The sequence below is a fragment of the Daktulosphaira vitifoliae genome, unplaced genomic scaffold (genome assembly GCF_025091365.1).
Source record: "Daktulosphaira vitifoliae isolate Bord-2020 unplaced genomic scaffold, ASM2509136v1 Scaffold_5, whole genome shotgun sequence".
NCBI classification, from domain to species: Eukaryota; Metazoa; Arthropoda; class Insecta; order Hemiptera; family Phylloxeridae; genus Daktulosphaira; species Daktulosphaira vitifoliae.
The window spans coordinates 22,232,833-22,258,669 of record NW_026099576.1 but is presented as its reverse complement, the minus strand read 5'-3'; the positions used below and the strand labels follow the sequence as shown (position 1 = coordinate 22,258,669).

General features: G+C 27.8%; 2 protein-coding genes across 2 annotated transcripts in view; both read right to left on the bottom strand.

Annotated features, from left to right (window-relative positions):
* Positions 1-20,534, bottom strand: part of LOC126906825 (uncharacterized) — a 47,062-nt gene extending 26,528 nt beyond the window's left edge. Inside the window, exon 1 of the mRNA XM_050687707.1 lies at positions 20,477-20,534. The gene's annotated coding sequence lies outside the window, so the exon portion shown is untranslated. The remainder of the gene's footprint in view (positions 1-20,476) is intronic.
* On the bottom strand, positions 14,347-19,694 carry LOC126906818 (uncharacterized). Its single transcript, XM_050687690.1, has 3 exons — positions 19,191-19,694; positions 18,008-18,993; positions 14,347-17,705 (listed from the first exon to the last, which is right to left on the bottom strand). The coding sequence occupies exons 2-3, from the start codon at positions 18,987-18,989 to the stop codon at positions 14,347-14,349; spliced, it is 4,341 nt and encodes a 1,446-aa protein (XP_050543647.1). The 5' UTR covers positions 18,990-18,993; positions 19,191-19,694.
* Positions 20,535-25,837: the final 5,303 nt, after the last annotated feature.

Sequence of the window (25,837 nt, the reverse complement as noted above, 5' to 3'; positions counted from 1 at the left end):
AAGTGAATATTAGAAATTTCTAATTTTTCCATGTCATAAAAAAATCCCAGTTTTGTGTACAAACCTTCAGTCATTTTCTGAATACCTTCTCTTAAGTGTTCTTCTAAAAATTCAAAATAAGTAAACGTTTCTTCAGTTTTATGACTATTTTTAAAATACATTTTATAATAAAATGGTTTGTTATTCAACCAAAGATAGTCATTAAGCTTATAATTGTAGATTATATTATACAATTTACAATTATTTTTAGAGTAGATTTTGGCAAATTCTCTAGTAATGATTTCTAAATATTCATTTTTATCTACATTATTTACTTTGCTTACCATATCAACAAAAATGTGTAAATCTTCTAAAATAAATGGGTTGGTTATGATATTTGACAAATTCAGTAGGACATTTATTGCACTGATAAAACGTGTTACAATTTGTTCGGAAATCTTAACACTTGATATTAATAAATCAACACAATGATCTTTTTTTGTAAAATTTTTGGTATCGTTACATTCAAAAATTATTTTGTTTAAGTGATCCACGATCCATACTAAACTTATGGCGTACTCATTATTAATAAGCAATATTGTTTCATATAGTTTTTTATCAACATTATTTTTATTGACGAAGTTTAAAAAATATTCTCCATCAATTAATAGATCATATACTCTAATGATTTCGTCCTTTGTAGAGTAGTCATACAACCAGTTCTTTGAAGGCTCCCAGTTGTTTAATTTTAGAAATGAATTTAAAAACTTGATAACATACTTTTTGTCGTGTTCTTTCTGCCTATTCGTTGCGTCGACTACCAATATAAATATAAAGATGTTATAATTCATTCTTATTAAGTGATATAATACGTAATTATTGTAAAATTCAATTAATACTTTAAAATACGTATAGCGCGAAATTAAATTAAATTAAAAAATAATATATTTTTTCAATTTAAAAATTAACTAGTTGATTATGTGATGACGTACTACATAATATAAAATAAACCATGTCACAAATTTTTTATGTTTGTTCAATTGTTATTAACAGTGTATTTAATATATAATAAACTTACCCACTTTGAAAAATAATATTTTTTTGGTTTTATTAACACGCTTCTATTAATTTCACGTGTATGTTTGTTGTTTGTTTGTTGTTTGTTTGTTGTTTGTTTGTCGTTTGTTTGTTTGTAACTCCATGCGGCACGTGTTATTATGTCGCGTATCCCGTCGTGTATGACCTTGAGACTATACTGTTGTAATGCATTCGCCCCACCCCGCTCACCACTCGTAGACAACAATATTTTCTAACTAATTTTTTTAAACTATATTTATTTTCATAAATACAAATAGCTTAATATAATATATTGCTTATAAAATAAAATATGCTCTAATTAAGAAAAGAGCTGCTCGATGACAACCTTTGACCCATTATATTGGAAATTATGTTATTTTTATCATTACGCATTACTCTGCTAAACTGTTCCTCTAATATAATTTAAAAATGAGAATAACTCCCAAAGTACTTATCTAAAAGTTATTGTCGACCAGTAGATTTTCTTATTTACAGTATTTTCTATTTTATAAGCTAATTTTATTATAATTTTATATATTACACGATTTATTAATTCTTAACTTTTTAGCTTCGATGCGAAGCAGAAAAGGTATTGGTTTTACTAAGATGTGTTTTTTTTTTTTTGTTGTCTGTCACCACTTTATCTCAGCTCTCACCGAACCGATTTCTTTCAATGATACGTCAAACGATCACAAATCGTATCTAGTCGAAGACATTACCCATTGAAAAAAATCCCCTGGTTCCTCGTAAATGGGGGAAACCTCCAAAAAAATTACAAATTTAAAAATCGTTAATTTTCAACATTTTTTCAATTTTTTTTACTTAAAATTGCTATAACTTTATTAAAAATAACCAAATCAATATAAATTTTTTTTATATTAATGCATAATATCATTACCTTTCATTTGGTACATTTTTTTTTTTATATGTGACCCTTTACTTGCCTACAGGAGGGGATTTAAAATGACAACTTTTTCACAAAAAATTAATTTTTTCAACTTGATTTTTGAAAATGTTCCGGAAGGTCTGATACTTTTATATATATCTTAAATTAAAGCTAATGTAATTTACTTTATTATGGTAAAAAAAATGTCGTACTTTATTTTATCTTCACGGTGATAATGGCTACCAAATGCTATTATTGTGTGAAAATTCTCGATTTTATTTTTTACATTTTTACTTTATAATGCTATAACTTATTGAAAAGTGTATGGATCAATACAATTTTTTTATGAGAAATAATATTTTTTAATAATCCCTTTTTCATTTGACATACTTTATCTTAATTAGGATATTAATAATGAATTAGCAGATCATGTAGCTTTTGGAATAATCCACCAATTTTTTAAAATTAAACACTATCTAAAGATTTGCATCGAAGCGTTTTTTTTTTTGATAGTGATTTTAATCACTGTCAGATATCATTATACTTGATCCATCTATGCCACGTCATCACTGTGCTGGGTTTTTTTTAAATGGCAACATGCATATTTAACTAGCTTATAAAATAGATAATAATCTAATTAATAATAAGACTGATCGATAGTAACATTTGGACCAGTATTTTAGAATTTATTCTCATTTTTATATCTAAGCGGAACGAAAAGTACGATCGGGAAATGACTAGTGATAAAAATAACAGCATCCAATCCTCACCTCTAGTCATTACTCTAAACTGTTAATAACTTCTGAAATACTAGTTAAAAAGTTGTAGTCGACTAGTCATATTGTTATTTAGATTATTTCCTTTTTCCGCATTAGCTAGTTAATTATGTATGTTGCCATTTAAAATAAAAAAGTTTATACCCCTTTAATTTATAAAGAATGATTCTAAAAAGTATTATTATTATTATTATAATTATTAGCTGATAAATCAAGAAATATATATAACTAAAAGAAATCAATTTTTTTTTCCAATATTGTATTTATTTTGCAAGTATATAACTTGCAAAATAACTGTATAAGTTATTTTCATAAACTAATCATTCTATATATATATATATGTGGGAAATGCAAACAGGCATTTACAGGAACAGAGCGAAGACGCAATACTATTATTTAATTTATATATATATATATATATATATATAAATTAATACACAAAAACTCTATTAAATGTTAACAAATAAAAATAACATATATATTTAGTTACACACGAAAACTCTATATAAAATATTCACACAACACAAAAATATTATATAAAACAGAATACACTTATAAACTAAAGAATATACATAGAGACACGTCTTAGCCGACTCACGACTTGACTTAATTTTCCCTTCTGATAATACTCGATACCAATATCTATCTCCACACCCTGGAAGTGGTGCCATCTAGATACTAATGGTACCCACATATATATATATCTATTTTGCGATAAGCTTGATGTTCTCTGAAATAAAGTTCCAGATAATCTTTGAAATGTCGTACTGTAGTGACTCTATTCACTGATTGACGGATCATCTAAATAATGTTAAATTTTTTGTGTTACTTCTGCGGGCATTTGCATATAGAAAATAATGTGTTCGGAAAATATTATTTATTTTAACTGCGTCAGATTTTCAAAAAATATATATCTAAATTTGTTTAAATTTTTCGGTTATTCAAAAATTAGAAAATGTCAAAATTTAGTAATTTAAAATTTTTATTTCAAAAATTGAAGATTTTGCCAATTTACGGGAAATAAAATGAATTTTTTTCAATTATCAAGAAAATATCTTCAGCTAGATACGATTGTCTAGATATGATTGATATATCGTTAAAACTCAGTCTAGTGAGAGCTACTAAAAACTTTAAATGTTTATATCTAATAAAATAATAAAGTTATATTAAAAACTCAAACATTTTATTAAATCCAAAATATGTGTTCTCATTAAAAAAAAAAGTTAACACCCTTAGAAGGCATAAGGGATGTACTTAAATTAGCCCTTGCATTCTTTTATTTCATTAATTTCTAATATATTCAAAGTATTTATTGACGAATCAAGTTTGATATGATAAGTTTCAACTACAAAATTAAATCATTTTACTTTGTAATTGACTAATTTTTTTACTCTATTTGTGTGTGCTACTACTAAACTATAATATTCCAAAAAGTTGATTTAGAAAAGATATTTTTGTTTCTGATGTAAATTCCTTATAGTCATGTGTATATATTCATAAGTAACAAAAATGTTTTATTAAAAAGTATTGCATCAAGCCCTTTAAATTTTTATGCACGTATAAGTGAAACAATATACAACTACATTATTATTTTTATAATTTCTCCGTATAAATTACAATACTAAATTATTGAATTTTCATTTTCATACTAAATTTAATAACTTGAATTAGTATTTATTCATATATTATATTTTTAAATCAAAGAACTACTTATCAAAATAACTTTTAGAATAATTCATTAATTTGTTAAACATTATCTACAGATTTTTATCTCGTACATTTCAAACGTTGAAGGTAAATTATTAACATTTTTATATCTTTTTAAAAAATACATACTATAATTTATACTAATATCGTGTTTTTTAATAAAATAATCTCGAACTATATTGTTCAAATTACAATCATTCCCTTCATACTCGTCTTTGAACTTACTAATAATTTTGTACACATATGAATTGTCATTATCGTTTATTTCTCTGTTTATCAATTCAATAAATTTCATTAATTCGTGATAATTATAAAGTTTGTGATCAGCTGTCAGATTCGCCAGAATTTTGCTGCCCGAAGCGTTTCAATTGTGCCATGGCAGTTTCAGAGGTGACGCGCCACTAACCTCGTCGTTTTTTGGTTCAGATCCACTTCCAAAGCAACAAGGTCGACTAAAGACTGGGCTTTTACGTGCCACGGACCGCATTTAATAATATACCACGTGCTGGCGCTTGTTGGCCTTTGCACCGGTTTCGCTTTTTTCTGAAACAATAAAACTTGTGTTGCGTCTTTCACTTTCCTATACGCGTACAATAATAAAAATAATAATTGATTGTGTTTGTACAAGCGTTTTACGCTCGCCGTGCATCACTATGACTAGTATGATTTTATTACATTGTTAATATATAGGTAACGTCAAGTGTGCCGGAGTAAGGGGAAATAATGGTAAGGTGTGGTTCATTTGAATAAAAAATAAATAGCAGCGGTGCCAACAGACCCTTGACCCATGCACTGTAATCTTACCGTAGGTCAGTTTTGGTCCATCTCTCGATATATTTCTCTCTCTCACTCACTAAGTACCGCCGACGGTTGTATAAGTTTATATGTAGATTTACAGACGAGCTCGCGCGAATACATAATAGTAATAGTAATAATGTTATCATTAACACCGTCATCAGCACCACTTCAATAAGTCGTTGTTATTACAATTACCGTTATTATGTATTCACCTTTTATTCTAATAACATTGTAGTACGAAGATATAACCAGAGAATTGGCGCGAACTATTCGGACTTGTTGAATGCACCGGCTGCATTGCGCGTTAATTATTTCGGCGAAAGTATAACTGCTGCATATTTGGGTGTTATTTTTTAAATTTTGCAAATTCTTCGGGATCACCCCCTAAATTTGTGTATATACATATAAAAAGTGGCTACAAATTATTTCAGCCCGATCAGATAAATTTAACCCTTGCCTTCTTGGGGTTGAAAATCGGTCAAAAGGGGTACTTTTTTAGTTTTTAGTAATTAACTCGTAATTTAGCGCTCTCACAAAAAATTATTGAAACTAAATTGTAGATCTAATTGTTTTTTTCTGGCGAGTCACAAATATCGTATTTCTTTATAAAATTATTTTAGTTTATTCTCAATGACCTATCTTATTTTAATTGTTTATTACTAAAAATTCTTCAGTAAAGAGTTTATTATAGACTCATTATGTAAATAAATGTTTTCACTTACCTCTGATTATCCTGATAAGACAGATATTCTCTTGAGATGAATGATGTAGTTGATGTAACAATTATCGATATGTACGTTTATGCGACGGTGTACGCATTTGAAATTATACGGTTTATGTTATTTTTATCTCGCGTGTAACTACTTTTCTAGTACCATTCTATATTAAGTCTACTCAAGGTGAAACCTACATTTATTATACCTCTGGTCTTTTATGTAAAACCCTTTTGTATATTTATGTGGTATAGTCTTTAACCTTGTTAGTGGTGTTTTACATTAATGTAAAACTCGCCAATTAATCACATTCTAAACTTATGTAATTCATTAAGTAATTTTGATTTTAATCATGATTCGTCAACATTATTATTGTCAATATGTCGTAATACTTTCTAAGTATAATTTTAAGTGATCTTTCAAATGTTTACCTTATATGTATTTACATTCATTTTAGTTTAATATTTATAACTTTAAAGTTTTAAGTTTTATAGTTGGTTATAATTTGTATTATTTCTGTACTGACTGCCCTAATGGGCGTAACCATCATTTTTAATGATGAAATAAAATTAAAAAATAAACGTTTCTCAAATTTTGTGAGAATTATTTTGTAAAATGTGACACTTGTCATAAAAATTAACTAAATTATTTACACAGTATGCACGAGTAGGAATTCGAGATTTTTTCCAGAAAATATTACACTCGCGAATAGTCAATGCTGCACTTGCTCTTTTAGTAATGTTCAAAAGTTATATGTGTAACCTGGTCAAGCTCCATATAGCTTGAAATCGCTCATTACCCATTTCATTGTAATCATAACAGTCGTCCCCGGAAATACCGGCGCCTCTTTGTCATTACGTTTGTGTACGCGGTAGATGTTACCGTTGAGTCCAATGACTCGTAGCCAGTAATCTGGCAAAGTTTTATTTTGTTGGGTTTGTGTCGGCCTGTTTAGACGAAGCCTCAACGTACGGTTATTAAATACTCAATACATATTTGAAGTTGGTGTCCTTAGCGTCCACACGCCGGTGGTGTTTTTTTTTCTGATGTTCGGCGAGTTAGTGCGTCCTGTCAAAATTAGTCGTGTCACTCAAGATTGTTAACGTCGGCCAAGAAGTATTTGTTGTGGAGATCTCAAAGCATTGCAATATCACGCGGCGGAAGAAGTGTCAAATAGCTGGGTGATGTTACTCCTTAGTTTTATGTTAATGTTCTTACTATATGTAATTGCTTGATTTGTATATGAGTAATAGAATCATGTCATTAGTAAAAAATAGAATAAATCGTCTTTAGTTTATTACTCGAGTGTCGAGTAAAACACCCGACCCGTCATTTATATTAAGATAATTAACCTAACGTTTAAATATAAAGTCTTGAAATATTCACTTTGAGAATTAGGATTTTATTATAATATATTTTTACAAGTAGTTTTAACAATTCAAAGGTTATAAAAAAAACTTTTAGAACTTCCCCAATGGATTTAAACCTAAAATTTGAGTAGTCAAAGACCCTAATAAAAATATTTTATTGTCATTTTGTAATATTACAGACATTATACGTACACTAAAAGAAAAACACAATAGGAAGCAGTTCAACTTAATACGTGACGTAAGCCACTAAAGTGATGTAAGTATGAGTTTACTACACCTATTGCGATTTGTAATAAATTTACCATTTCCAGAGTTATTTATAATTAAAAAATAATAACAATACAGTAATACAGTCGTCCTATAGTATTATCGCCGTACTTGCACAATAAGTGTTGTAATGTATCAGATGATAACTAACAGAATCTAGTAATAAAATTCATACATTTAATAAAAATAGTAATATGATTGAGCTATTTCAGCTATAGCAATAAAACGATCGGATCAAAGAAATGTTTACTTATTATTTTTATTTCGTAAAATTTAATTTTAAACATTTTTAGCATGAAACGTTAGATTTTATATATGCAAATTTCGGTAAATTTACGAAATATTACGTATTTTCACATTTTTTTTAGAAAACTAATGAATTTAGAAGAAAAACTGCCAGAACTCAATTAATAAAAAACGATAATTTTTTTATCGTTCTTTACTCAGATTATTAATTCTAAATAATTGGGTTAATGTGAATTTACTTACTTCTATTAGATAGTTTGCGTAAATATCATTGATTGTCAAAATATTAAGTACAAAACTCTTTCTTAGATTGTGCTAATTTGCACACAGGAAAATTTTATACCGTTTCCTTTTTGAATAAATAAATAAAGTTTAAACAAAATAAAATTATACTTCAATATCATATTAAAACGTGACGACAGCACGGGGTGCGGCTAGTTTGAGAAAAATTTACTAGACAAAAGAATTCTAAATTCTACATTGAATTCAGAGTTTCAAAAGTGCAACTTGATCGCTTACGTATGTGGAAGCAGAACTAAGTCTTTTTATATTATTTTTAATTACCACCATCATGGAATATTGTCGTTAGCGGTTTTAGTGATTTTCAGTTTATTGCATTAAATTGAACATAACATGATTATTATTTTAAGATAAGATGCATAGTATACAATTATCAATTGAACATGTATAAACATACATAATAACTAGCGTACAGCAGTGTAAATGTAATGTCAGATAAATTAATTATTTGTTTGTATACATGTAATATAAAATACAGATTATTCATTTTTAATTAATAAATGTAAGATTCTAAATATTGGGCATATTACGACAATAAGTACTAAAGAGGTTTAAACATATCAAAATAAGTCTATAAAAATTATTTTACCATGTTCCGAGAAGTGTGACAACTAAAAATATAAATATTAAATTTAACATTTCTTAATATTCTTTAATTAGAAAATACAGTTTGCTCTTAAAAATAATGTATGTTTAAAATAACTTTGATTTAATATAGAAATTAATTTTTCAGAAGTCACGAAATCATTTCAAAAATTAAAATAAAAAAACCNCGTCACGGAAACTTTTCAAAAATTAAAATAAAAAAATTTATTTATGAAAATTGCGAATATTTTTTTTTTTTGTGGCCAATTTCACAAAGTTGTACAACCTTCAGTAATAAATTATTTTTAATTTTGTAGTTCCCCTAAAAACTTTAATTTGATATAGTTTAAAAATTATCAAACGTTTGGGATAATTTCAAAAATTGAGTTAAAATATTTTTTATATACACGAGAATGATCTGTTTCTCATCTTCCCTATACTTAGATTTTCATTTGATTGTAGAAGAGTTAGAGCAGTTTTAAAATATTAGTATGAATACTGTAGCTTAATTTTCAAATATTTTTCTAAATTTCTAAATTTATGGTTCTAAACCCTCGGACTATACATTCCTGGTAGAATCTCGTTAAAAGCCAATTGATCAAACTTAAAATATCCAAAATTGATCAATATACCATACCTACACCCACATATACACTTATTCTTCATTAATACATTATTAAGGCTAATGATTGAAATTTCTAAACAGTATAAAATTAATTTTTTACTTTTAACCTTAAAAACGTGTACTGTTCAGAGCTTTCTAAATAAAATTATAGTAATCTTAATGAATTTCAAAAAATAATTTTGATTTTTTAGTGTTATTCAACCAGATATGATTGTGTTTCTTGCATCCTATTTGACAATATTAGATCAGTAGAAATTGAACAATTGTGATACAATTAATAGATAGAAAAAATATAGTTTCTGAAAAAATGTTGTTTGTCTCAAAGTTATCAAATTGGCTTATACGACTTTCTTTACTAGTACGAAAATGTATTAGTAAATATAAGTACTTTATATAGAATAAATACATAGTGTCAATGTTTGCTTTAATATTCTATTCGACTAATATGAACACCAATGTTTGTGGACGTATTTTATGATGGTATTAAAAAAAAAACACTATCATAAAAAACGCTTTGATGCAAATCTGTAGATAGTGTTTAATTTAAAAAAAAAATATTTATCAAAAAAGTAGGTCAAGTGTGAGCTGAGAAAATAAATTATAGCTACAAAAAAAAACACATAGTAAAATAATATTAATATGAATTTCTTCTCACAAAAGAAGACTACAGTAATGGGATCCTTGAATTTTATTGAAGATATTGAATCTAAATGAGATAAAAATCAAATGAGTTAAACATTTTTTTCTAACTCAAAAATAATTAAGAAAAAATTCAGTGTCACAGGCTTAAACATTTAAGTGTTACCGTCTTAGCAACCGTACGTCGCATTCGTCACTTAATAAAAATTAAAATTTAGCTAGTTCAAATATTAAAGTTGTTTTTCTCGACTTCAAAGAAACATAACAATTTAAATATGTTTAACTTTTTATACTATGTCAATTAGATTGATATAATATTTATGAAAATCAGTGTAAAACTCTAATAATAAAATAAAATACAATACCAAGATTTTTACCATAAAAATAGCATATTTTGAATACGGTAGCTATTTCCACCATGAAGACAAAATAAAGTCCGAAATTTTTTTTTTAATATTAAAGAATATTACATAAGCTTTAATTTAAGATGTATATTAAAGTATCATTATTTCCGGAACACTTTCAAAAGTTGAAAAAGTTCTACTTTCTACATGCATTTTAAAGCTTTAAACCCCCCCCCACTATATTAAGGGAACTGGTCCAATTTCAAAAAAAAAAAAAATATGTCAAATTATTTCTTAAATTATTTATTATTTCTTATAAAAAATTGTATTGATCCAATCATTTTTCAAAAAGTTATAGCGTTATAAAGTTATAAACATAAAAAAGAATTTTTTTACAAAAAACGTATTTTGTAAAAAAATTGTTCTTCTTATTAACTATGATGACTGTTTTCACCACGAAAACAAAATGAAGTCCCAAATTTTTTTTTTTAATATAAAAGTATATTACATAAGCTTTAATTTAAGATATATATAAAAGTGTCGGTATTTCCGAAACACTTTCAAAAGTTAATTTTTCGTGAAAAACTTGTCATTTTGAATCCCCCCTGTGCGCTGGTAAAGGGTTAAATTTATAAAAAAAATATACCAAACGATAGATAAAGACATCAAGCATCTATAAAGAAAAAATTATATTGATTTGTTTATTTTTAAAAAAGTTATGGTAGGTTTAAATAAAAAAATTGAAAAAATTTCGAAAATTAGCGATTTTTAAATTTGTAATTTTTTTGGAGGTTTCCCCCATTAACGGGAATTTAATAATGGGGAACAAGAACATTTTTTCAATTTTTGAGGGTAATGTCTTCGACTAGATACAATCTTTTGACGTATCGTTGAAAGAAATCGGTTCGGTGAGAACTGAGAAAAAGTGGTAACAGACATAAAAAAAAAACACATCATAGTAATATTAATACCTTCTCAACTTCGCATCGAAGCTTAAATTACATGCACACACATAAGTCGGTATCATAAATCGTTTATACAAACCGTTAACAAAATTAAACGAACTACCTCGACGGCGTCATCTGTTAGAATTCAACCTTAATAGTTTTATAGAAGAAACAAAACCGTGAAGTAATGGCACGTAAGAATTGTATAAGTATGACGAGTGTTTTAATAATATTAGTGCAGTGTTGTTTGTACACGATTATAAAATTCCAAAATCTGTTTGGTAAGGTTATAAAATTTTACTTAAAATAGTATTATATAACAAAATATTGAAATATTAACAAATGCTGGAAAATATAGTTAAAAATTTCTAATTTTTAAAAATGTTTTTTAGCTTCGATGCGAAGCTGAGAAGGTATTGGTTTTACTATGATGTGTTTATTATTTTTTTTTTTTTGTGTCTGTTCTCAGCTCTCGCCGAACGGATTTCTTTCGACGATACGTCAAAAGATCACAAATCGTATCTAGTCGAAGACATTACCCTTCAAAATTGAAAAAATTTCCCTCGTTCCCCGTAAATGGGGGAAACCTCCAAAAAAATTACAAATTTAAAAATCGCTAATTTTCGAAATTTTTTCAATTTTTTTTANAAATTACAAATTTAAAAATCGCTAATTTTCGAAATTATTTCAATTTTTTTTACTAAAAACTGCCGTAACTTTTTCAAAAATGAACATATGAATATAATTTTTATTTTTATAGATACTTGATGTTTTTACCTATCGTTTGATGTATTTTTTTTTGTAAATCTGACACTTGACCTTCCCACAGGGAGGGATTTAAAATGACAACTTTTTAATAAAAAATTAACTTTTTCAACTTAACTTTTGAAAATGTTCCGGAAGGTCTGACACTTTTATATATATATTAAATTAAAGCTAATGTAATCTACTTTATTATGTAAAAAAAAAATTTTGGACTTTATTTCGTCTTCACGGTGAAAATGGCTACCAAATGTTATTATTATGTGAAAATTCTCAATTTTATTTTTTACATTTTTAACTTTATAATGCTATAAATTTTCTTTAAAGATTTGCATCGAAGCGTTTTTTTTTGATAGTGATTTTAATCACTGTCAGATATCATTATACTTGATCCAACTATGCCACGTCACCACTGTGCCGCGACCCCCCTGTGCTGGNACCATGCGAGGCTATGAAGGTATTAATTTAACTATGTGTTTTATTTTTGTGCCTATTGCCACTTTGTCTCAGCTCTAATTGGACCGATATCTTTCAGCGATACGCTAAAAGATCACAAATCGTATTTAGTTGAAGTCGTTGGCTTAAAAATTAAAAAAAATTTCTCTCTTTTCCCATAATTGGGGGAAATCTCTAAAAAATTACAATTTTAAAAATTAGTAATATTCGAAATTTTTTCAAAAATGAACAAATCATAATAATTTTAAATACATACTTTAGGTATTTTTCTTTTTCATGATATTATTTTTTTTTTAAATTTGTGTTTAATTTCTTAGTGAGGAGATTAATTAGAATAATAACAATAATAAAAATAAATAATTTATATGTTTATAAAAATGATAATTAAACTGTTAATTATTGTTTTTTAATGACTATTTATAGTTCTAAAATTCTTAAATTAAAGCTAATGTAATATACTTTAATTTGAAAAAAAAAATTTAACCTCTGGACTTGTCTTCATGGTGAAAAGGGCTATCGAATGCTATTTTTGTGTGAAAATTCTCGATTTTATTATTTATATTATATTTAACTTTATAATGCTATAACTTATTAAAAAGTTTATGGATCCACACAATTTTTTTATGAGAAATAATATTTTTTAATAAACCTTTTTTCATTCGACATACTTTATTTTAATCGAGATATTAATAAGGAACTAGCAGATCATGTAGCTTTTGGAATAAAACACTAATTTTTTCAAAATTAAACACTATCTAAAGATTTGCATCGAAGCGTTTTTTTTTTGATAGTGATTTTAATCACTGTCAGATATCATTATACTTGATCCAACTATGCCACGTCACCACTGTGCCGCGACCCCCCTGTGCTGGGTTTTTTTTTAAACGATTGAGCTCGGCGATTTTATTCTAAAAGAATTATTTGCTAAGATGAGAACATTTTTTTTAATACATAGTAAGTATTTATAATTTTTATCGGAAACGCTCAAATACGACAAAGTTTTTCGATGTAAAACTTGAAATTTTTACTAGAGATAATCCAAAAAAATCCTGAAATTTTTTTATTTTTGACAAGGGTTTATTTGTCCCGGCACTATAAAGGGGGAATGAAAGATTTTAAATTATTTACATTATGTTAATTACATGTAACAAAAAACATTTTATACGTGTTTATTACAAATCCTGATAATTTTCGATACATTTTAAAAGGCTAACTAAACACAAGGGTATATAATATAATGTATATGTTATATAATATTATATAAATATATGGAATTACATTATTTAATATTTACACATATCGTTTGTTAGAGAAACAGTGTCTTTAACAATTTATCAGCTAAAAAAAAGAAGCTTTTTTTTTCTCTTTTCATAAACATAAGAAGTTTCATGTTTTTCTTCATCATAAAAAAAGCCCAGATTAGAGTAAAAATTTTTTTCCTTATCTTCGATTCCATTTTTTAAGGTAACTTCCACAAATTCATACATTTTAAACGTTTTAGGTAAATTATTTTTCTTTATATACCTACTAGCTGTCCCGGCAAACGTTGTTTTGCCGTTTAAATTGTTTTATACATAAATAGCTGACCCGGCCACGTTTGGGTGTGGCTTGATTAATATAATATATTATTATATAATATTATATTAATATATTATTTTCAAATATGTAGCATAACCATGCAAATACTTATAAAATTTTTGAATCTGAGTTATCGGAGATAATCATTGAACACAATTTTTCAATGATGAACGACCAAAAAAATGTTTGTTGATATTATTGTTTATTTAACTGAAACTCGAACATTTTTAAAAAATGAATTAGTATTAAAGGTTGTTTTTTTTTTCCAAACAGTTATATAGATAATAATATTTAATTGAGTACTATTTGGTGTACAATATTTTTAGTTAATTTGTTTTTAGTTAATATAAACAAATTTGACGGTTTACCAACCCGTGAACATGCAACATAAAGTTGACCGTGGGAGAAGCATGGATTTTCTAAATCTAAACCGCAAACGGACATTGTCTGGCCTTGAGACTTGTTAATGGTTATTGCGTATGCTAATCGAACAGGAAATTGAAGCCTTTTGAATGGTAATGTGGTATCTGACGGAATCATTGGGATACGTGGCAATAGAACAATTTCCCCTTTAAATCTTCCTGTTAAAATGGTTGCTTCAATAATATTTCCGGTAATTTTTTTGATGACCAAACGTGTACCATTGCATAGTCTGGGTGGATTCAAATTACGTAATAAAATAATCGGTGATCCAATTTTTAACTGTAGATTGTGTGGTGGCATTCCTGGTATATCCAGAGAGTTTAAAAATTCTGTTGGGTATTGTACAGCTTCGTCTTCATCAACAACACTATCGATCGACTTAAACGATACCATATCACCCGGTATCAACTGCTGTATGTGGAAGTTAATTTCATCGACATCGACATTTCTTGCGGCTAAGATTGCACGCTCACTAAGCCAATCGTGGTTTGTGTAATTATTCAGTATAGCCGGGAAAACCTTTTCGATCAATTCTGATTTTGTCTCGACAAATGTGCAGAAGTTATCTGGCAATTTAATGCATTGTGTATTTGGATGCAATGTTATTCTACCATTGCCAATGTCCAGCAATTGCTCAGAAAATATTTGTGCTGATGAGTCGTTTTGCAATTGCACACGCATGTTAATGGTCAATCGAACTGTTTCGACATTTTGCCATAAAAATGACTGTTTTAAACACGCATTAATTTCATCGGCAAAAGTAGAGCGTGGAATAACTGGCAATGTCTGTCGGAAATCACCAGACAATAGTAAAACAGCACCACCGAATAGTTTGTCATTGCCATTAAAATCTTGTAAAGTTCTATGCAATGCTTCCAATGCATGTTTGTGGGCCATTGTACATTCATCCCAAATAATTATCGAACTGTTTCGCATTACTGTAGCCATTCCGCTTATTTTTTTTATGTTACATATTGCATATGGTTTATTATGAATGTCTAATGGCAGCTTGAGTGCTGAATGTGCCGTTCGCCCACCATCTAACAGAGTGGCCGCAATGCCCGACGTTGCAATTGCTAGAGCAATTTTTCCTTGCGATCGTATCTTTGCTAAGATAATAGATATTAAAAATGTCTTACCAGTTCCACCTGGTGCATCTAAGAAAAAGAAGCCACCTTGTTTAGCATCAACAGCCATCATAATTTGAGTATAAATATTTTTTTGTTGAGCTGTCATTAGAGGTTCATTATTTGTAACAAATGCAGCTAATTCAACGTTATTATATTGTTTTTCTCGCAGAACATCAGTGTTAACCAAGTCGATGGCCGGGCGATTAGGCGACGGCAAACCATAATGAGCAAGTGGTAAATTAGAAATTAGAATACATGAATCCTCAATCAACATTAATGCTTCGTTATACATTTCTGGCGTGTAATCTAGATCTTGATTTTGAGTTGTCTGTCTTATTCGGTGCAGAATATCTTCAGTCATATAGTTTTTGTATTTTTCCCATAAAGTCGATGATCGTGTTGGATAACATGTTGTCAAAATAATTACAAACAGTTGACGAATGGTATTTGGCGTGGATACTAACGCTGCGTCAGCAAGCGTGAGATCCCAATGATTGTCGTCTTCCAGCAATTTCAATACGCGACATGTATCTTGATATGAATTAAACACTCGACCGTTAACGGTGCGCAAAAATTCAAAAGATGTGGGTCCTGGAACATTGATTAACAACAAACGTAAAAAGAAACATTCACGTTGTTTTGGATGTACTGTGTAAAGTCGTCCTAATGTCTTGGCTTTTAATACACCGGGGATTGTTGGATGTGGTTCACCTTGCTTACGTGGCTCCCATTTTTTGCCTGATGTGTTCCATGTAAAATAACGTGGAACTTCTGTATACAATAGTGTGCGTGCGAACTGGCCAAAAACATCGGTTTTTTGACACAATGTGAAAAATTCAGTAAGTGTTGTTTTCGGTGGCTGAAGTGCTCGTTGGAAAATATTTTCTTTAGTGAAATATACACGTTGTCCGTTTTCAAGATGTACAGCAAGATGCTGCACAGCTGGCTCTTTATCGTGTACAGGAAAACTAAATATGCGCCAGATAGCTTCATTACTACTGATATATCTACCCATTTGGTACTGTGTTATTTCATCATTTTTATTTACATTTTGAACTTCGAATACTGCCAAATCATTGCCTTTGTTAACGTATTTGCAAATGTATTTTATAGACTTCACAGAACTACAAAACTCAACATTTATATGAGCTTTGTATGTTTTTGAAAGTAGTGGTGAGTATGGTACCACCCATTGATTATCGATTTCAACTTCGATAGCATTTGACATTCGCATCGTGAATGTGTGGCCACCATTCTCAGCGTTTCTACGTCGATACAATGGATAACCGTCAATATCTGTAATAGTATCATTAATACATTGTTTTGGGAATTTTTTTTTACATTTTCCATCCTCCATGCATGGAGATATCATGTTGAAAACACCACAGGGTCCGTGAATCATGTGACTGGTAACAATATGAAATAATTCCTGATCGATTGATGGATCTGGAATTTCGGCAGAAATTATTTGATCAATTTCTTCTGGATGGATTTTATCTTCAAGCCAAATCAGGATATGTGCATGGGGCAAACCGCGCTTTTGCCATTCGACTGAATACATCCAGCAACGTACTTCACCAAAAACCGAATATTTCACAATGAAATTCATCAATGATTTTAATTTTTGTTTGAACACGCGCGCAGTAATATCATGACGATGTGTCGATTGTTGGCCTGGTAATAGCAGATTTTTTATTTCTTCCCATTTCGGATTACATGTAAATGTAATAAATAAATCTGGACGGCCGTAATGACGTACATAAGTCATTGCATCTTGTGTATATTCCTGCATGTGCCGTGGACTACCAATAAAACTCGAGGGTAAAATAAATGCATTACCTATATCGTTTATATTTATTTGTTCATCGACATGTCCATTAATAGCATCTCGTAAGTGGATGTATTCTTCTGATCTTAATTTAGCCTGATTGAATCGAATATATCGCAAACGTTCACTTTCAATCTTTGCGTACATATCGACAACATATTGGTGGAATAGCTGGCGATATCGAAGAATATAATTATCCTGATTACGTCTTATCATCAATCGATGGGCATAGTAGTTCATTGAACTAACTTTTTTGTTTGTTTCACGACCTAAAAATTCATAATAAATTAAGCATTAATAATTAAAAATTAAAAAAAAAGTGTGAACATTTTTAATTGATTTTAAGTAAATTTATATGGAATTAATTGAAAAAAAAAATTTAAAAATACAAAATTAATTTTTCTAATAAATATATTTTAGTGAAATTAATTTAATGAAAAATAAAAATGTGAAAAATTAGAAATGAATTTCAATTTTATATAAAAAAAATTAATATAATCAAAAATTGAAATATTAATACCATAAAATAAAAATAAAAAATAGGCAAAAAATATTTAATTTGATATTTTACCAGTAGTTGAATTACGCTGTTTAATATTAATGTGATATTCATCCTGTCCTGCCCAAAATATCAGCGGATATTGTAGTGCATCGTAGGAACGGTGAGTGTCTGAAATTATGCTTATGGTGTTGTCTCGACGTGTAATTTTGATGGCTCGGCTGTCAGCTGGATCACCGGCCATAATAACTGCTACTTCGTCTACGGTGGGCGCGTTGAACCTTCCAGCATGCTCTCCTGATGGTACTCTATCAGCCTTAATAACAATTTGATAGTTGTCGTTTAATAATTGTGGCGATACACGTTTGAACAACTGAATAAGTTGGTTTCGATTTTCTAAAAAAATTTCCAATGATTCCACAATTGCTCTCTCATCTGCTCGTTCAATAAAATTATGAACACAGCGGGTTGATACGCGTTCTTCACAATTTCCCATAAAATAGATTTGCAGAAACTTCGGTTCAGTATCAGGCATCGGCATCAATGACCCAATTTGATGATAAACCTGACCTTGTATCTTAAATGTAGATTCGAAGTAATTACCATCGGATGTGAGATCACAAATTTTTGTTGCCCTAAAAGACGTCATTTGGAAGCAAGAATTAAACTTACGAATCTTGCTCAAAAATAATTTTGAATCATCAGATTGGCCAGCAAGAAGTGATTGTAAAGGTTCCAGCGGAGATGGAAGCGGCTCCAGTACAACTTTTCCTGATGCGCAACACAGTCCAGGTGTTTCATTGGGGAATTTCAACGCCTGACAATATTGGCATACTTTGTTCATTTCACCGATGGAAATTAAAGAATGCGCAGAGTAATTAATATCCGGTGCATATTCAAAGGCAAGACGAACAAATGATCCAAGTTGTAATTCGCGACTGGTTCGCTGTCTTTCATGTTCTTCATGTTGCTGTGCTGACCGAAAACTTCTTTTTGCACGTTTGCGCCGTGCCTCTCTACTACTCGCGGAAAGGTTCGATTTTTTCGGTGGCATTTTACTACAAAAATATTAAATAAATAAATTTCGAACCGGTTACGATGAAAAAATAACATAAAATTATTATAATAATACTTATAATACTACTATTATAAGTATTATTTGAACTATGATAATTTTTTTTTAAAATAAATATAAATATGTTCAATTAATAATTAAATACATACAAAAGATAAAAAGAAATAAAGTCGAACTTACTTAATCAATATCCAAATCAATTTGCGCGATGTTATTCAGTAATATATACGCAAAATTTACAAAAAAATTAACGTGTCTTAGCAGAGATCACAAATTATTACAAACACAAAATATATATCGTTATAATTATGTTGCGCCGTTTTATAGTGTGTAGTGGGTCTAGAATATTCTTTTTATGGCCGATCGAGAATATTCGTGCATATATGTATTTTGGTTGCCTATCCGTCGCGAAGATTCTTGATCGTTCTATTGTCATTACAATTACAATTATTGAAAGAAAATACACGTGGACAGGCGCTATCTATTGGACACTTACATAACTTTAATACCGTTTCATAACGCCATCTATGAGAAAATAATTATTTATATTTATTTATTTTATATTATAAAAAATAAATAAGGCCATCAATCAAAATAAAAACTATCCTATGTTCTAAGTTAGACCTAATCGCACATTTATGCCAAATTTCATAAAATTCGGTTCAGTAGTTTCGGCGTCCATCGCGGACAAAAATCTGACATTAGATTTTATATATATAAGATTAAGATAATCCACATCATAATTTTTAATTTTATATCTTTGATCAATGCAATAATTTTGAAGTATTTTGATCAAACTACAATTTCTCTCTTGGTACTCGTCATAGAATTTATAATACATTCGGTTCACATATGCATTGTCCTTTTCATTTATTTCTCTGCTCATCAATCCAACAAATTTTATTAATTCATGTAAAGCAAATGGTTTGGTTTCAATATTTAACAAATTCATTAGATAATGTATTGCACTAATAAAACGTGATACGAGTTCTATGGAATTCTCAATACTTGGTAATAATAAACTCATACAATGCGCGTAATCTTCTGAATTCTTACGATTATTTGCCATATAACAATCACTAACAATGTATTGTACGTGATAAATGATCCAATCTAAACTTCTTATGTACTCATAATTAATAAGTACCATTGTTTCTCTTAACTTTTGATTAACATTATTTTTATCGACGATCAAACCTTTACAAGAATTATGTTTATTTATTAGTAGTTTGCGCGTGTGAATCCAAGACTTGCTTAAGTGGTCATACACACTTGTCTCTGATAAAATTTGCCACTTGATTTTTTGTAAAAATGAATTTAAAAAATTAATTGCATACCCTTTATCATACTTTTTGTGTTCACTAGATACGTTCACTGCCAAGATAAATATAAAGATGTTATAATTCATTCTGATTAATTGATTTTATACGTAATGAATGAGAAATACACTTATTATTTTAAAATACCTATGTCAGTAATAAAGTTTAAATTAAGAATTTGTTATTTTTTTCTCATTGCAAAATTAAGTGGTTGACTAATTGATGGCGTACTATGTAATGTAAAAAAAAACACGTCACAAATTGTCGTAGTATATTCAGTTGTTATTAACAGTGTGAACAATTCATTTATAATAAATTTACCTTAATGAAACAAAAATATTTTTTTATTTTGATTACATATACAGAGTGATTTTTTAATCATAACTCACTCAATTACTTACGGAATAATAATAATTTAAACATTTTTTTTTATTATTATCTTTAGTTACACATTATTCTTGAATTATTAACTATGTAATACTTTTTAAGTTCATCCCTTATGCCTGGTAAGGGTGTCAACTTTGTTTTTTTAAATGGTAACACATATTTTTAATTTAATAAAATGTTTGAGTTTTTAATGTAATAGTAAATGGCATTTGAATTTTTAATAAAACTTAATTTGTTTATTAGATATAAACATTTAAAGTTTCAAATTTTTGAGTTAATATATAGGTATAATACACAAGGGATTACAAATACAGGTAGCTAATTGGTTTTTTATGATATTGCTATCACAGTCACGGATTGAACTCAAAAATTTGAAACTTTAAATGTATATATCTAATAAATGAATAAAGATATATTAAAAATTCAAATGACATTTGTTATTAAATTAAAAATTCAAACATTTTATTAAATTAAAAATATGTGTTCCCATTTAAAAAAACAAAGTTGACACCCTTACCAGGCATAAGGGATGAACTTAAAAAGTATTACATAGTTAATAATTCAAGAATAATGTGTAACTAAAGATAATAATAAAAAAAAATGTTTAAATTATTATTATTCTGTAAGTAATTGAGTGGGTTATGATAAAAAAANATAATAATAAAAAATGTTTAAATTATTATTATTCTGTAAGTAAATGAGTGGATTATGATAAAAAAATTACCCTGTATACAACATTCTAAATGTCAGTCTTTTTAGTAGCTTAATAATTAATTTTTTAAATTAATTAATTTATAATCCGTATTGAATAATATGTTTTTAACGTAGTTTAATGTGTAAAAATGAATAAATAATACATTGAAATGATAGTTTGAAATTTTATAACAATCATTCACATCTAATTTGCCTTATATACAAAATATTATATACTACGAAGTTAAGAATAGACTTTTATTTTAATTATTATAATCTCATTAAGTTTTAGTCCATAACCAGAGTTGAGTATAGATACACAAAATCAAAACTATCTAAAATAAATACGATTTTAATTTTAGTAGGTTTAGGTTCAAATAAAAATAATTTAATTAATTTTCATCTGGATAAAGACTTGTTTTTATCAAACTAATACGATAGATATTTAACAAGACAATCCTTAAAAATTCAATAAATCCAAATTATGAACTTCGAATAATAATATTCTTACGTCAAGAAGAAAAATGATCGAATTTTGTAACTTAAGTACACAAATAGTAGATTTCTTACACTGGGATTAATGGAACAGTCAAATTTTGCATAAAGTCGAAAGATACCAATAGGATTTTAGTAAACATTTCAGTAAACAAAAATAAATTGATAAAGTGGTAAAAACTGATTTGATGACAACTAGTACTATTAGCGAAAGACACTTGATTTAAGCAAAAAAGATGTCAGTCCTGCACTGATGACTTTATAACATAAAACTACGTTTATTATATGACGATTTTATTAACATAGACTGCTCACACGAGTATCTTAAAGTATGAATATGTGTGTCAAACTTGTTAGAATTGAAGATAACAAAAAATAAATTTTAATAAAAGTGTGACATGAGCCCATTTACATGAATTTCAGTGAAAAATGGTTTTAATTTCTTCGAAATAGTTAAGCATAAAATACTTTATAAATTATTGCGTTTATCACTTCCACCTTCTCAATTACACATTTAATAAAATAATTATATGGACGTAACTAGTTCTAATAGCAATTTGATAATAAATTCAAATTAAAAAAAATGTATTGTTTAAGTATATAAAATTAATTACTGAATAAATCTACCCTTACTTAATAAAAATTAATCATAACATATTTATATTTATCTTGATAGCTAACGCAACGATTGGACAGGAAAAAAACAATAAAGAGATGATATTAACATTTTTAATCAATTTCTTAAAATAAACAGAAATTTTATGATATATATATAAAGTCAATATAAATGCATAGGAAAATAGTTCAATTTTAAATGATACGATTTCCTTGCATAAAATCTGTTACTAATTTTTATATGTAAAGGATAACTTTCTATATATTTTTTAATCAAAATAAAATGTTAAGAATATACTCGTATTTTGATTTTTATAGAATATAATATATATTATTGGAGATTATCAACGTTTTATGTAAAAAGTGGCAAATTTAAGTCCCTCTAGCAGATAGGTCAAATTTTCAAAACGTGTGTATATAATATAAATACAAAGTGTTTATTATTAAAATAAATCCTTTTAAAGTCTTTTGCTATGATACGGCCCGCGCCGCTTAGCGATAAACAATGCCCCGCGTACCGTACCACTTTTATTAGCCGTCGTCCTACTGAGATATTTGACTGACCAACTCCGCGTGCCATACGCCACGGTGCAAAGTCCAGCAAGTGCCACACGGCCGACGAATATCCGCCTTGAATGATACGTCGAGTCTTTTTCCAGTTGTCCGCACTTGACGAACCTGTCCGCGCCCGCTTACCGTTTCCGACGCCAGCGAAAGTGCCGCGATATTATGCGAAACTTTTCATTAACCGTGTACGTCTTTTCGGTTCGTTTGATTTCAAATTACCTGTTGTTGCTTATTAAAAAACGAAACCAGTGTCCACTACATTATTGCGACGTAAGTCGTGTTACTAGATATATTTGTGATCAATTGGAAAAAATCGAACCAGTGAGAGCTGAAAAAAAGTATTTTTATTCGTGTGTCAAGCAACAGACACACAAATAAAAATACACATCAAAGTAAAACTTTTAACTTTGCAGCGAATATAAAAACACTGTGTTTATGTTTCAAAAAAAAAAAAATTATAGTTATAATCACATCAACTTTTCAACATTTTGAAAATACTCTCGTCAAACTAATAAATTATGTTTGAGTGGCCGTTATAAATATAGTTTTCAATACTATCACTTTTATCTTATTCTTTTAGTCTTGTTTCATTCAACAGCTCGTCTATCGCCAATTGTCATCGTAACCGACCAAATACGTCTCACTTATATATACCTATTAACCAACTGTATTAGGATTCATGTTGGACGAGTTGTGCACTCCATGTAACTTTTATCTACTAAACACTTAAAATATAACTTTACTGAATTTTGTCACTGAAATTAAAAATTATTTTAACTTCATTATATAATCTATATATAACTAAGTACTAAGGTACACGATTGCCTGTGTCTCATTCAGATAATTAAAATTCAATTAAGGAGATTATTTGGGCAGACGCCAGGAAGCTTCCACTTCTTGATTTTGACCAAGATCCCCAATTATTAAACGGACCCCTAACAAAAGATATATTTTATTAAATATGCTGCTTAAATTTCAAAACAATAAAACCCTTGCCGAGGTAGAGTCACTAGATCTTTGCATGATTTTAATTACGTTGATCTAATATTCGCTAGAATACTGGTTAAAAATGTTGAAAATTAACTTATTTTAACCTTTTAATATTACTAAAAAACTTAATTTTAATAAATCTTTTCGCTAGCACACGCAAACAAAATTTATATATTCTTAAAGCTTATGGCTTACACTACAAGATATGCTTGCTAAGGAGTAAAAATGATTACATTTTAATCTGAGAATTTTAGAACTATAAATAGTCATTAAAAAACAATAATTAACAGTTTAATTATCATTTTTATAAACATATAAATTATTTATTTTTATTATTGTTATTATTCTAATTAATCTCCTCACTAAGAAATTAAACACAAATTTAAAAAAAAAATAATATCATGAAAAAGAAAAATACCTAAAGTATGTATTTAAAATTATTATGATTTGTTCATTTTTGAAAAAATTTCGAATATTACTAATTTTTAAAATTGTAATTTTTTAGAGATTTCCCCCAATTATGGGAAAAGAGAGAAATTTTTTTTAATTTTTAAGCCAACGACTTCAACTAAATACGATTTGTGATCTTTTAGCGTATCGCTGAAAGATATCGGTCCAATTAGAGCTGAGACAAAGTGGCAATAGGCACAAAAATAAAACACATAGTTAAATTAATACCTTCATAGCCTCGCATGGTTGCTAAAATATTAATGCTGTCAATGACAAATTTCAAAAAACTATAGCCACACATTTGATAATTTCATAATGAATAATTTGGCTATTAATATAAAAAATACAAGAATATCTCAAAAATTAGCAACAATTACTTGATTTTTTTCATTGTTTTACTACATTGTTTTTTTTTTTTTTGAAGGAATTAAAGTAATTATATAATATAATCTCAAATTATAATACACTATTTATTTTTGTTAAAAATAATTAAGACAAAGTAATTGTTTATAAAACTAATATTTTATTTCATTCAAATAAACACTTAAACAAAAAGAGTTTATTTTAAAAAAGTATCATATCATATTTCTATAAAATTTAATAAATTTGGTGAAAACATTAGAAAAATAATATCAAGATCAACTGTAAATAAATATATATAATTATTACATTAAATTCATTTAATTGCATGATGCATTTATAAGTAAAATAATTATATAAAAATGTTGATCAATAGTTTTATAGGAGTAAATAATATAAAAATTGGAAATTGCTAGTTAATAAAAATATTTTTAAATAAAATTATAAAAATTCTTGAATTAATGATATTTTATTTAGCTAGTAAAGATACTTAAAGTTTGATGTATTTTTTAAAACACAAACGAATAAATATAATTTTTTTAACCGAGTAAATTTATTATGAATGAATGAGACACACTGTTAATAGTTTTTAAAATTAAGAACATATTAATAATTTGTGACGTGGTTTATTTTACATTACATAGTACGCTAACACTTAATAAACTAGTTATATTTTCAATAAGATATATTTTTGTATTTTTATCAAAATTTAATTGCATGGCATACATATTTTAAAATAATAACAGTGTTTTTAATAATTACGATATAAATCTTCTATCACCTAATAAAAATGAAGTATTCTAGTATGTTCATATTTTTCTTATTATCTTTAGCAACTAATGGTCAGCCAAACCAAAAAGATAAAAAATTTACAATTCAATTTTTAAACTCATTTTTACAAAGTAGCAAATGGAATGTTGCAAAAAGACCAGTGATAGACCACAAAAACAA